Source organism: Prunus dulcis, chromosome 2 (assembly GCF_902201215.1).
Source record: "Prunus dulcis chromosome 2, ALMONDv2, whole genome shotgun sequence".
In the NCBI taxonomy this organism is placed as follows: domain Eukaryota; kingdom Viridiplantae; phylum Streptophyta; class Magnoliopsida; order Rosales; family Rosaceae; genus Prunus; species Prunus dulcis.
Window position 1 is genome coordinate 24,543,832 of NC_047651.1, and position 14,409 is coordinate 24,558,240.

The following is a 14,409-nucleotide window of genomic DNA, read 5'->3' on the forward strand; positions in this document are numbered from 1 at the left end:
GGCACAATGACATAGAAAAAAAAAAGAATATCATAGTCTGATAGAGGAGGGATTTTATTGACAATCCCTGTGAGTTCGTTGATCTTAAAACAAATTCAAATAATTGTTTTTGTAATTTTATAATTTTAACACTCAACAAGCAAGAGTCAGACTTTGTGAACCAATACATACACATACAAGTTTGCACTTCATCACATCGTCTAGATGATTTTAGGGTCAGATTTCTAAGTGTAAAATCCTTCATGATTTGTGTTCATACCAAGCCCAAGGAAAGGAAGCACGAACATGAGGGAGGCATTCAAAATCAAATGTTCTTTCTTATGGCAAACGAATAAGCTGTGATTTAATGAGAAATTACCCGTCTGTTTAAACATCTTTTTTAAGCATGCAAAATATGTAAGCATCTTCAATAAACTTACCAGTTTCAAATCAGGAACAAGTTGCAGACCCTTTATTATATATTTACAGTTTATGAGACGCTAAAATGTGGTTTACTTGAAAACTGCACATTACACCCATAATCAAGCAATTGGTTTCCTTACATTTATAATAAATAAATAAACGAAAGAAATTCAAACAAATCTCATTTGAACCCAAAAGTGACTGATTCATCACCCATTATAATTAAGCAAGGCTTGCATTTCTGGTAGCAATCGTCTTACAGCCCCAACTCTGTTTTGTGCACTAGGGTTCACTTTGAGGGGTCGCCATGGCCAACATATGCATCTCACCCTTCTGTTATTGCGCTCTCTGCTCTCTGCTTCTTCTACTTGTCTTGATAGTTCCTCTATCCGCAGACGCAGCCCTGCCGCCCTGCTGTCAGCCAGCTGCAGGGACCTCTCAGCTGCTGCCTGCGCCGCCATGGCCGTTGCTGCGAGTTCTTCTTTCAGCTTTAGTTTGCCATTTGATATGTCCAAAGCAGCCTTTGTCTTCTCCAATTCTTGCTTCAGAATGGCGATCTAATGAACCAGCAATGAGATAAATATATTATATACTTTTCTAAATTCCAAACACCTGATAAAGAAAGAACGAAAGTGTATAACTAAATCCTAGTAAATAATTGGGAAATCACCAATGAATCAGTAACAATAAACATCAAATGGGAATAGAATTTTACCACTTTCTCGCGTTCTCCAATCTCATTTTTCCCAGCTTCAACTTCTAACTCACAAGCTTCTCTCCATCTAGCAACCTCCGCTTCACTTTCTTTTATTTCGATCAGGAGTTCCTCAACCTGCCAGCCATAAAACGAGGGAATGAGTCAGCAAAAAGATGAGCATGCTTTAGGAAGGCACAGTAAACATTCATAACATGTTCTATGAAATTGGTCATTACATTTTGAGTTAACAGCCTCTCTCTATCCTCTAACTCCTTGATGTACTGCACGTTTTCTGCAATTTCTTGAGCTTGTTTTTCTGTGAGACTCTGTAGGCGCTCAGTGTCTGACCTGGCATACAATTGATAATAAGTAATCGACAACTAAACCTACGATATTCAACATGAATAGTGCAGTATAAGCAGAGATTTGTTTGCTGAAATTTATATTCATAGAAAGCTGGAACTCTATTATTACCGTTTCCCCAAATGAAACAATGTTTTCCTTCTTCTTAAGAACTAAAAAGTACATCATTTCAACATTCAAATCAGCATTTCTGGAAAGGCAGTCCTCTCCTCACAATCAAAATATAAATGCAGTTTCAAAATATGATCATAAAACAATGATGTGGGCGGGCACACAACTTGATTACGAGTTTACCTAGATTCTTCCAGAGATCTTCTCAGTCGAGTGATTTCAAGCCGTAGGTTCTTCATTATCTTCTCTACAGTCGATGCCTGATAAGAACAATAACAAATATAAATTAATTAGCAAGAAAAACCATAAATTAGCTTAAAGAAAAGTTGAACTCACCAGACTGACAACCCCCTCTTCACATTCACTACTATCTGATTTACTTCCTGTGGTAGACCCCGTAGCATCCAACTTATCCCCTGAACTCTCAAGTGACTGTTCATTGCTCCCACTTCCCATCATAAACCCAAACCCAACTCTCTGCAAACCTCTCTCTGCAATCTGCAAAATGGCCACCCTCTTCTGCTCGCTGTTTCCTTTCAACCTTCTCTCCACAGCTTCCTTCTCCACCAAAGCGATCCTAAGCAAGCTACTGATGTCCCTGTTCTCCTCTGTCAAACTCACCACACTATCCTCCAATTCCTTCTTCTCTTTGTTCGTCAATTCCTTGTACTCATTCACCTTCACTGCAGCTGAAGTCGCGAGGCTCGTAACCGCCATAATCTCTTCCCAAACTGCCCTCCATTCTAGGTCTAGTTGTGATTCTTCACTCGTCCCCTCAATTTGTTCAACCCCATTCTCAACCTTTTCATCACCAACACCATCAATTATTCCAATTAGGCCCTCCTTGGTCGACTGGAGGGCATCCAAGCACTTCAACAAAAACTCATCTCTCTCTTTCCTCTCAAGCTCCAATCTTTCAACTGTCTCCCTAGAAACTTGAACCTCATGTTCAAGCACCTCCTTCGTTTTCAACTCCTCGTCGATTTTTGACGCAAACCCATCTTCACTTTCTCTCAGAGAAGCTTCAAGCCCGTGAATTTCGTCTCGGAGAGAGTCTCTTTCGCCGGAAATTTCTCCGATGACTTTGACTAGGTCGGCGTTGTGAGCCAGGGCCTCGTCTCTCTGCTTCTGGACGAGGCTAAAGTCTTCCTCCATCGCCGCCGCCTTTGATAGGAGGCTCTGGTGCGACTGGCGAAGGGACTCGAGCTCAGTCCGAAGATCATGATCGGAGATTTCTGTGGAGTTGGGCGGATCTGGGCCGTCTATCTGGGTTTCTGGGAGTGTTCCTGGAGGGCTTTCCATGGTCCATAGAGTAGAAGATGATTGGGGATCAACATGAAGAAGTGCGTGCGTGCATGCGTGCGTGTGTGAGAGTGTTTCAGATCTACCAGTCAAAGCAATGGAGAGGGAGATAGACCAACCAGTGCTAATACAATTTCATGTATATGGGTTTGGGTTTTGGCGCGAGAAAATACAGTGCTAATGGACCAACAAGTTTTGGGCTTTTCTGAGTCTGGGCTGCTTCAATTGCTCATACAGATATATACGTAAAGCCCATAAAAAAGTTTTAAAAACAAAAAATACTTTAAACGAGCATTATTGGCTTTAAAAATGTCTCATAATACAAGAGCCCTGTAGCTCAAAGTGCAAGGTGTCGCTACACTCGATATCTTGTGTTCGAATTCCTATTTTTAATATCATTTATGTCAAAAAATATCCCATAATTTTTTAACAAGGCATCCCTTACTTACATTATATGATAATTCATCAGATTAACTCTTTGTTACTTTAATTTTAAAATATTTGATGTTAAGTGCTTGAATATTATTGGCTTTGAATTGTAAAGACCTTGTCAATTTGTTTACTCGGTCATTATTAAATTGAAGTCTTTTTCTTCCCTCATAGGGACAAAGACATAGATCAAAAGTACAGCTGGTTCGCTAAAGATCAAAGGTATCGGTGCCAACTTTACACGTAATTGTCATGCAAAGTGCAGTGTAATTGCTTAAACAGGAATTTTCATTGATAAAACTTTTCTTCTTTCTATTATAAAATCTAGAAGGATTGGCCACAACCACATCAAATATGGCATTTTTTATTTATTAATTTGGTCCATTTTTCACATCAGTGAAAAAGAAACGCTTGTCTTGCACTTACTTCAACCTTACGTATTGAGTCTATTGACTAATAATTTATTACATACCAAAGCATATAATAAGAAAAAGTTACATTTTTTCTGTTACTCTCTCTCTCACTTTCTAACTAAAATTACTTTCTTTTTCTTTTTCTTTTTCATCTGAATTAAGAGTATCTTCAAAATTTCATAAGAATCTCAGCCCAAAAACGAAACCCACAACCATAAGTAAAGTTGCTTTTGTAACAGAGCAGGTCTAAAGACTAATTTTGGTACAGAAATAATACCATGTCTTTACGGAACTACAGTGAACGGGGTTTAGCTTTTCTTTAACTCGGCAATGACTGAGTTTGACTCACTGAGTTCACTATCCCCAGAACAGACCGATTCCCTGGCCTCTCCCGGGATTCGGAATTCCATGAGATTCCGCGATGTTGTACGGATGGGGAGCGTTGAAGAGGGTGAAGAAGAAGGGCGGGTGTTGAATGTGGACGAGACTATATTCGTTGCGGTGGGGAAGGACGTGAAGCAGAGTGAAACGACGCTGCTTTGGGCGGTAAAGAACTTCGCAGGGAAGAATATATGCCTGCTCCATGTTCACAAGCCTTCCCGCGTGCTTTCACTTTGTGAGTTTTTGAGTGTGAATGTTGATTTTCAATCAATGTCTTTTGGTTTATGTTCTGTGAGAGCTTGAGCTTGTGTTTGGCTGCTGATATAATACAACAAAAGCTAGGGGAGTTGAATTCTGAGTCAATTGTGGAGTAGTTTCCATCTTCAATTTCTAGTTGTAATTTATTTGTCTTCAGAGCTTTTAATTATTGTGATTTTGCTACTCTTTGCAGCAGAAGGAAATGGTCCTGCCGGTAAATTGAAACAAGGAGCCATCAAGGTATACCAAGCACTTGAGAGGACAAAACTTCGCAAACTTCTAGATCAGTACCTACTGATTCTCATCCGAGCAGGGGTAACGATTCCCTTTCGTTGTTTTCGTACCATAGTGTGAGCTTTAGCATTGATCATTCTGAATTTTAAGTCAATTGTGTTAGGAAGAATAGAATTTCAAGTCATGCGTGATTGGAAGAATATGAACATTCAAATATTTTAGGAAACTGGACTAAGACATTTCATAAAACATTCCCAAATGATTTCTTATAAATGCAGGTGCAGGCAAATGAAGTATGGATTGAGATGCAAAATGTTGAAGAGGGGATTGTTGAATTAATTGCTCGGCACAATATTAGATGGCTTGTCATGGGGGCAGCTGCAGATGAATACTATTCTGAGTATGCATCAGTGATTATACTTTTCAAGGATACATTTTTTCATTAGAAGGGGAAAACTATGTCTTGTCTATCACACTCAAATTTTAAATAAAAGTACTCATGTCATAGACGTCATGCTATTGTGTTGCATCATTCTGGATAAGGGATTAGGAGAAGGAAATTGTGATCTTTCAAATTTATTCTTAATGTTACTCTCCTAATACTATGTGGGTACATTTCTGTTATAGAAAATCATCTATTACTGTTGTCTCTAATTAAACAGAAAACAATTTGTGATCTTTGATGAGTTGAAAGACTTGTGAGAACATGTTTATCTGCCTTCAATTTAAGTTGACTGACTCATACTCACTGCGATTGCAGGAGATTGGCAGAGATAAAGTCCAGGAAAGCATTTTTTGTATGCAACAAGGCAGCTAGTTCTTGTCATATTTGGTTTGTTTGTAAGGGGCACCTCATATATACAAGGTAATATTGGCACCCTTTACAATAACCCATGCATTAACGTGTGTTTGATTTTTATCCTAATGTATTAGCAGTGGCAGACTAACTCAAACTGTTGTTTCGGCCCAAGTGGCTTTCCCATTTAAGTTCAAATTGTCATGTCTGTTACTTGTTGCTTTCTGTATGTGTACACCATATACAATTGCACTTATATGAAGTACGTTAAAACAGGGGAGACAGAGAAGATGAATCTGAAATAGAAATTGCCCCTCCTTTGCTGCTTACAAGTTCGGCTAGTGGAGCAGAGCAACCAGAGCACTTAAAATCAGAGTCAACTCATTGGCTGAGAAATCTAGGTAGGGTCACTACCCAAACTGTTATGTCTCGGATGGGAAAAATCTGTTTGATTTTTTGTTATAATATAAGCGAGTACTAGACAAGTAACTTTGTTACAGAGCTCTGCAGATGCTGAGGAAGATACCAGTGAATTGGAAGAAATATCAAAGAGATTGACCCCATTGCTGATAGATGAGGTTAGAAAAAATTGTTCATTGTCATATACAAGTCCCTAGATGATTTTCATTATGCATCGTCTTGGTACACTTATATTTGAACTAAAAAAGGGTGAAGGGTCATGAAAATGACGAATTTTTTAATTTTTATGCCCTGAGGTCTTGTGTTAATGGACACATAATATTGGAGCAGATAATGAACATACTTTTACTGTAGAATATAATTCATGATAATAATCTGCCCTTTATGGATATTATATTACTCATTATTTGATTAGTATTTAATTGCTCATCTTTGCAGAAGGAAAAAGCAGCTTGTGAAAGTTATCATCTAGTAGAACCAAACATTGTGGACGCTAATAAGAACTCAAAACAGAAAGAATATGAAGGGACAGTGAAGCGGTGGAAAGAGGAAGATAATGCCATGGAGGCTAAATGCAAGGTGAAATTTATCTTTTGCTAATCAATTTCTCATTTTCTTTTTGTATTGCCATTGTTTTGGCAGGGGATGCTGGGTTTATATATTAACGTCAAATTTGATCAAATTCTTTTGTCTTAAGAAAATATTAGGTTTTCAGATATACATGGCTGGGTTAAAATTTTCATTTAAGAATTAGTTTATGTATTTTATCTCCTCATCTCTTGTCTCTCCTCTTCTAATTAAAACAAGAAAAAAACAAAACAAAACAAAACATTATCAAATCAACCCTAAGTAAACTATGCTTTCTGTATCTTGGGCAGCACAATTGACTGATGAGTTAAACTTATCTCAGTTATGTAGCCTGACCATTTCTAGGAAGTGTTTGGCTCAAACTTTGACCTTTTGGGTTTATTAGGAAGTGTTTGGCTGATATTTGTCTGCAATGTGCATCTGTGCAAGCATGCATATTTTGTTCATGAATGCATACATACTCATCATAGATACTATCTCAATTTTCACCAGCAAGTTTGTGTTTATGACACCTTCTTACAGGCCAAAGCATTTGAAAGTTTATGCACAAAGGAGATGAGCCAAAGAAAAGAGATGGAAGAAGCGCTTGCTAGAGTAAGGCAGGAAATAGATGGGCTGAAGGATGAACGTAATGGGTTCATAGAACAACTCCAGATGGCCCAGGACAATAAGTTAGCGCTGGAGAGCCAACTGGGAGACTCTCAGTGTATGGTGAAGCAGTTAGAGGAGAAGATCCTCTCAGCTGTGGAGCTCTTGATAACTTTCAAGGATAGACGGGATAAGCTGCAGATAGAGCATAGAGATGCAATAACAAAAGTCAAATGGCTAAGGACATCGATAAAAGGGGAAGCTGCAAGCTTTTGTCGGGCAGAATTCCCTGTGTTCTCTTTTATGGAGATCAACGAGGCAACTCACAATTTTGACCCATCCTGGAAGATTGGAGAAGGAAGGTATGGAAGTGTTTACAAAGGGATTCTTCGCCACATGCATGTTGCTATAAAGATGTTGCCTTCTTATGGTTCTAAAACGCAATTAGACTTCCAAGATGAGGTAAATCTTATGCTGCTTTTTTTTTTCCCTGCAATACTATGTTATTAGAAACCAGTAAAACACCAATGAATTCTTTGTTTTGGTTGAATTTCATCAGGTAGAGATCTTGAGCAGAGTGAGGCATCCAAACTTGGTAACACTGATTGGAAACTGTCCAGAATCCAGGTCACTTGTGTATGAGTACCTAAGAAATGGCTGCCTTGAAGACCGCCTTGCCTGCAAAGGCAACACTCCACCTCTTCCATGGAAAATTCGAACGTGCATTGCTACTGAGATATGCTCTGCCCTTGTCTTCCTTCACTCAAATATCCCTTGTCTTGTGCATGGGAATGTGAAACCCAGTAACATTCTCTTTGATGCAAACTTTGTGAGCAAACTGGGTGATCTGGGCATCGTTGGTTTGATCCCACAGAATGAAAATCCGGCCAACTTCGCCAGAATACATAATGACCCAAATGGAACTGATGTGTATATGGATCCAGAGTATCTTGAAACTGGAAACCTTACACCCGAATCAGATGTTTACTCATTTGGGGTTATACTATTACAGCTTTTAACTGCAAGACCACTCCTAGGGATAGTGAAGGATGTGAAATCCGCTTTAGAAAATGACAACATCGACGCGTTGTTGGACATTTCAGCTGGGGATTGGCCACTAGAGCAAGCAAAGGAGCTGGCTTACTTAGCACTGAGGTGTTGCGAGAAGAACCGGTTGAATCGGCCTGACCTATGGGTTGTCCACGAGGCAATGGGAGCTTCCTGTGCTGCCTCAGCATCATGCTTGATTTCCAAGAAACTTATTAGGACACCATCCCATTTTGTCTGCCCCATTTTCCAGGTAATTTACATCTACTCCTGCACGTGTATTTGATGTCCAGTTTCTGTAGATTCAACTAACTTAGAACATGAAATGGCAACTTGGGCACCGTTTGAATGTTTTTTTCTGATGACCATGACTGTTTTACTTGCAGGAAGTCATGAAAGATCCACACATAGCAGCAGATGGGTTTACCTACGAAGAAGAAGCAATAAGAGGATGGTTGAAAGGCGGCCACAATACCTCGCCCATGACGAATCTTAAGCTTGAACACTGCAATCTGGTCCCCAATTATGCCCTTCAGTATGCTATTCAACAGTGGCAACTAGAGTTGTAAAAATTTCATGAATCTTTATTTCTTTCATATACGAGGTGGTTCAAGGTGGTTCGAATTGCAAACATTATAAATCACAGTGACCAAATTTACTAAATTTGAAACAATGACTAAAAAGATTTTGGGCACAAACACAGTTACTAGAAGGTTACTTTGACCAAGTTATATACATATATATGTGGAAAAATGAAAGGAAATTAATCCTTGATTATTTTGCCAGAGCTACAAACACTTGAAGCCCTATTGATAAAAATAAAAAATAAAAAAATAACTCGAAGCCCAATCTGAAGTGGACGGGCCTCCCCAAAATTTTATAATGAGCTGAATTCTCTCAAGTGGACCAATTTAGGGCTGTCAACCTCTCAATTCCCAACGCACCGCATCAACGCTCTCCGTTGGCGCGTGAAAATAAATCCTACCGTCTCATCTCATGTCGTAATCTTGAGCTTCCTTTGTTTTTTTTAATATTTATTTTCCTTATTACTGAAGAGGGGTGAAGAGGGGTTCCCTTCCCGTCCATCTCTGTAGCCTTTAGATTTATTTTCTCTTTACGAACTCTCTCGCTCTCTCTCCACCCCGTCGGAACTCTCTCCTTTCCCTTCTTTGCCTCACTTTCTCGCGTATTCTCGGCGATTTTCCTTCCCGCCAAACACTCCCAATCTCCCTCCCGCCCGCTTCGAATCCCCCAGATCGCCTGAGCTTCTCTTTATATCGAACCGATCTCTTCTCACACCTCCACTGGTACGTAAACCGATTACTCTCTCAGTGCCTTCATGTATTACATATATATGTGTGCATATATACATATAGAATCACATATTGATCATAGATCACGTGTTCCCAAACCTTATCAAGCTTTGCCTTCTCATATTCATGCTTTCTGAGTCATTTTTAATTTTTTGTTAATTGTATTGTCGTTCTGTTTGATAGCTGGAAAGACTTTGTATTTGTGCAACCAAAATAGAAAAAAATTATAAGAGAATTTCGATATATATATATATATATATTAGTTTTGTGCTGTATATGAATGGTTTATTTTCAACTTAGCTAATTCTTATAGTCGTGCTTGGTTTATTTTTGATTGCATGTTAAGTTCCTGACTGCGGATTATGAAAGATTTGAAGTCTTGTTTCCCTTTTCTATAGTGGGTTCAATTTGGTTTATTCCCCGTATGTTGATTCGTTTAGCCTCAATTTTATTTCATTTTTTTTTTTTGTAAGAATATATTTCTATAAAGAAGTCGTCCTGCTTATGTATGTAGATGCTTCGTTTTCTGTCGAGGTGGAGGAGCTTTTAGCTATGCATTCTTTCTGGTGGATCTGTATTTTAGAATTTGTTTTGTTATACCCACTGGTGTGTCAATTTACTTTTTCTTCTGTATTTTAGTTTGCTCTTATTAGACTTATTAGGGGTAATGTAGATGAAGGAGGATGTTTTTATGCCCCGAGCTTGCTATCTTTTGCTACATCGGCTTAAGATGTGGCATATGAATTCCTCAGTCCAGTTCAGTTGCATGTCAATTTGTCGTTAGATGTTTTCCTTATTTTTACTTGTCTTATGTTATTTACAGAGGCATCTAGTGCTCTGGTGGATTTGAAGTTTCTGTGTGAATAGATGCCAATTGCTAAACTTAAGGCCTCAAACACTCTGGATGCTATGAAATCAGAGGAGGGAAACGATTCCCTTGACACTATCATCAGACAAGTTGCAAAAGAGCCTTCCATTTCTTTCTCCAGGGCTGGGGATAGTCCGGTCCCGTGGATTCAACTACTTCATGCCTTAGATCAACAAGGTACCAGCAATTATTTCTTCTAAACACAACATTTTGTTGGATTATAGAATTGGGAAACTTTTTTATTGAGATTTGTGATAGGCTCGGCTTCAATGCAGCCGTCTCAAATGGGGCTAAATGTCCTGAGGCTGTTTTGCTTTTCTTGGTCCTGCTAAGGCCAATGGCTGCACTAATTTGTATATTATATGTCATAAGATGGTATTTTGGTTGCATGTGTTTGCTGACAAAGCAATGTTAATTTTGGCAGAACTTCCAGGTTGGCCCTTGCACTCGCCCATTAAAGTGCAGTTGCAAAAATGTGACAAATGTCCCCGCGAGTTTTGTTCATCCATCAACTACAGAAGACACATACGTGTGCACCATCGCTTGAAAAAGCTTGATAAGGTTTCCTTACTATTTTAAAGTGTTATGACTTTGTTCATATTGAGTTTTGTGTATTGCGACTTTCAGCATAATTTTCTTTCCAGTTTACTCATAATGCTTAATATTTTCTTACATCGTGTAGGATTCTTCTAAAAATAGGGAGCTTCTAGGGGCATTTTGGGATAAGGTACAATTTCTTCTTTGAATTATTTATCTGAGTGCTACCTTATTTTTAGTGATGCGCTCACTCATTCCATCATTTGTACTTTGTCTAGCTATCGCCAGAAGAGGCAAAAGAAGCTACATCATTCAAGAATGTAACTTTGGAGGTATTTTCTGTTTACTTGCCTGTATGTTTGATTGCATGCATCATAAGCTTAATTATGTTTCCATGGTATGCATGGTGCTGGTATATTAAGTGGTACTCTTTTTTGCCTCTTATGCTTAGATTCATGAACCATGAACCAAGGTAGGACAGTAAATGTATTATTTTTCCCTCATAGATCATAGTTTTGAATTGACCATGATTTTTGTCTTTGCATACCTCCTCCAGTTACTTATGATCAGTTAATTTCTTATGGGCTTCATTTTGTTCAAAAGTCAGTTCATATTATTTGTGTTGGCTTCATATTTGTTTTGCTTCTGCTTTTTTCTTTATTACAAAAAATCTGTTTTTAAAGTGCAATCGTTTGAAAGGAGTAGTTTTTGAAGTAGAGATCCTAATTTAATGTACTTTCTAGGAAGTTCCAGGGTCTTCAATCATAAAGGCATTGACGACACATATTCGGAAACCAGGATTTTCTTCAATGCCCCACATTTATTTGAAGGCTGGTTCTGCCCTTTTGGTAAGGCCTTATTCTTTGTTTTTGTGTATCAGCTTTTATTGTAATGAACTTACATATGGCCTGTTCTATGGATGTGATATATCTGACTTTTTTCTTTTTTATGTCCTTATCAGGATATTGTCCAAGCTAGACCTTCCAGGTTTCCCATTTCTTCCCAGGAGTTATTTTCTATCCTTGATGATGCAAGTGAAAAGACGTTCTTATCTGGGACAGCCATATCAATGCAAAGATATATTTTTGATGGGGAAGCTGGGAAGGTTGGCCTTGAATCAAAGAACTTAGTTGCTTGTACAAGCTTCTTGGTGGAACAAAAATTGGTAACTTTTCTTGTTTTTCTTTTCCATTTATTTAACGTAGTTGGTTTTACTCTATTTAATCATGTTTAAACATGTATTGATTTTTTTATCAGGTGAAAGCCTGGCATGCTGACAAGGATGCTGAAGCTTTGAGGTTACAGAAGTTGCTAGTGGAGGAAGAAGAAGCTGCTCAGAGAAGGTACACATCAAGCATTTCTTTTGGATTTTCAGTGCATGTGGTTCTTCAACTGTGTAATTTGTTTCATTTTATTTTTCGAATTTCTGTAGGCAAGCAGAGCTCATGGAAAGGAAAAGGCAGAAGAAGCTTAGGCAGAAAGAACAAAAGGCAAAGGATCAAAGACATGGGGTTCAAGTCGATGTTAAAGAGAACATTGACGAAACACTGGAGGCTGAGCCACTGGTAGAAACATCTAGTCCTTCAGCAACATTTGATTCTGACACGACCAGTTCAGATGTGCAGGCTCATGATAGCTTATCTCTCGAAGCATTCCAACTTTCAACTGCTGATGAAAATGTGGATCCCGAATCTCAGACTGAATTTATCCATGGACATACTGATTCGGTGAGTGGTCCAAATGTTGAACGGCGAATGGTGCAAGGAAGTGGTTGTCGGCGTGCAGTTGTTGCCCGATGGCAGGTGTTGTCAAAATCACAGCGGGGTGTGCCTAATGGATTTCATGGAGGTCAGAGCTCTCAAACATCGAAGCTTTCATCCGTACAAAATCATGGTAACCACAGGGATTCAAGGACTGCTTCTAGTGGCAATAAAGTCTGGAGTCGAAAGCCTAAACCAGAATATAATGGGGGAAGCTTGAAAGCTGGAGTACAGAAGGAAGCAACTGAACCAGATCAAATTAAGAACCAAGAGGTTTTGATTGGTTCCATATCGGTCAATCTTGGAAATTGTTCCCAAGAAAGTGATAATCTGGCCGGAGTTGATGATGATTGCCTTTTGGAGCATCAAATTCCAAAGAACAATGCTCACGATAAAACCAATAAACCTGATTTGGTACATAGTGGCACAAATCGGTCAACAGTGAAGCTTTGGAGGCCTGTGAGCCGGCATGGAACAAAGGGTCCTATGGCAATTCAGAATGGCAACAGAGCATCTGAAATTGACGTGGTAGCTGAAAAGGGCAACAGTCAAAACCCTTCCAGTGAAAATTGTCCAAGATCGGGTGTCATGGATGGCGGTAAAGATGGAAATGGGAATGGCTCTACTCACCTGGATGAAACTGGAAGCTTGAGGTTCTCTTGCCGTGCAGCAAAAGATTTTCTTGCACAGAGTGAGTTCAGTTCCATTGTGTATCTTGATCTTATGTACACTACCCACCTAAGTTAATTAACCCTAAAATACCATACAATAAGTAAGCATCTTTATTTGTGCAGGGTGGAAGGAAGCTATTGCGGCAGACCATGTAGAATTGGTTCTATTACAAGACTCTGAGCCTCCCAGGTGCCCAGACAATCAAAATGACGGCGAAGTAGAATCTAGTCATTCATTGAAGTTTAAACGCAGCATTCTTGGCAATGCAGAAAACCGGCTTGTAAATGTAGAGGGACTTGAGGTTCCAACTGCTGGAGCTGCTAAAGTCAAGTACAGGACGAAGCCTGAAAAGGGTTTGAAGATAAAATACATTCCCAAACAGAGCACAGTTACCTAGCGATAGAGGGGAAAGGGATGGTTTTTGTTTTTGTTTTTTTTTTGGTTATACGATGTGCACAGTTTAGCCCAGTCATTATATTCTTAGCAGAGGGTTCCAGTTTTACCAGTGGTCTTCTGTCAGAAAATTGAAGAAAAGTTTTGGAAGATGAGTTTTATAGTTCTGCCTTTTTTTTTCTTTTGTTGTCACAGCAGATTGATTTAGTGAGATTTTGAGATTTTCTTCTTTGTTTCTTTTCTTGCTTAATTGTCAAAATTTTATGTAATAAAATTTGATTTTTTTAGTGTGAACCGTCCTTATTTATTTTTGTTGCCATATATTCTTTGTACCGTCGGCAATGAGACCGACAGACTGAATTAGTCAATTTCTGGACAAGGCTATTTGCTGAATATATTTTCTTTATGTATAAAATTTAAATGAGTATGTAGGCAGTCTGAAGTTCTACTATTATAGTTCTTTTTCGATGTAAAAATATTTAAATTCACCTAAAAAAGATCATTTAAATGTTGACTTGGTTTATAGCTCAATTGGTTAATAGCGTTTTTTCGTTATTCCGATTTCATTTCAAAAAGTGTTCTAGTACCTTCATTTTTAGATAAATTGTTCCAAATTAACCATTAGTACACACTACATGCAAATGAAAAGGTGTAAAAAGGAGATTATAATTGCCCTTGAAGGAAGATAAACTTATTTTCCCAAACATACAAAAGCTTTTCCAGGAAAGAAAAACAAGCGAAAAAAAAGCTAAGGTTATGTCACACCTCTCTCAACTCAGCAACTGGTTTGTCAACTTACACCGCATACACCTCAAATTCCTACGTGGCTAGCACGTG

At 38.6% G+C, this 14,409-nt stretch overlaps 3 protein-coding genes across 3 annotated transcripts; 2 read left to right on the plus strand and 1 right to left on the minus strand.

Annotated features, from left to right (window-relative positions):
• Positions 1–422: 422 nt before the first annotated feature.
• LOC117620123 (uncharacterized protein At3g49055) lies at positions 423–2,984 on the minus strand. The gene is made up of 5 exons (XM_034350239.1): positions 1,910–2,984; positions 1,757–1,833; positions 1,336–1,447; positions 1,118–1,234; positions 423–959 (listed from the first exon to the last, which is right to left on the minus strand). Exons 1-5 carry the CDS (start codon positions 2,873–2,875, stop codon positions 612–614), a joined length of 1,620 nt encoding a protein of 539 aa, XP_034206130.1. The 5' UTR covers positions 2,876–2,984; the 3' UTR covers positions 423–611.
• A 973-nt stretch (positions 2,985–3,957) lies between these two features.
• LOC117619965 (U-box domain-containing protein 32) lies at positions 3,958–8,746 on the plus strand. Its single transcript, XM_034350040.1, has 10 exons — positions 3,958–4,333; positions 4,550–4,671; positions 4,869–4,990; positions 5,351–5,455; positions 5,663–5,787; positions 5,897–5,964; positions 6,245–6,385; positions 6,917–7,444; positions 7,542–8,282; positions 8,416–8,746. The coding sequence occupies exons 1-10, from the start codon at positions 4,048–4,050 to the stop codon at positions 8,596–8,598; spliced, it is 2,421 nt and encodes an 806-aa protein (XP_034205931.1). The 5' UTR covers positions 3,958–4,047; the 3' UTR covers positions 8,599–8,746.
• A 332-nt stretch (positions 8,747–9,078) lies between these two features.
• Positions 9,079–13,944, plus strand: LOC117619690. Its single transcript, XM_034349696.1, has 10 exons — positions 9,079–9,336; positions 10,166–10,387; positions 10,635–10,771; positions 10,893–10,937; positions 11,026–11,079; positions 11,491–11,595; positions 11,709–11,912; positions 12,005–12,090; positions 12,180–13,198; positions 13,302–13,944. The coding sequence occupies exons 2-10, from the start codon at positions 10,210–10,212 to the stop codon at positions 13,574–13,576; spliced, it is 2,103 nt and encodes a 700-aa protein (XP_034205587.1). The 5' UTR covers positions 9,079–9,336; positions 10,166–10,209; the 3' UTR covers positions 13,577–13,944.
• The last annotated feature ends 465 nt before the right edge of the window (positions 13,945–14,409 follow it).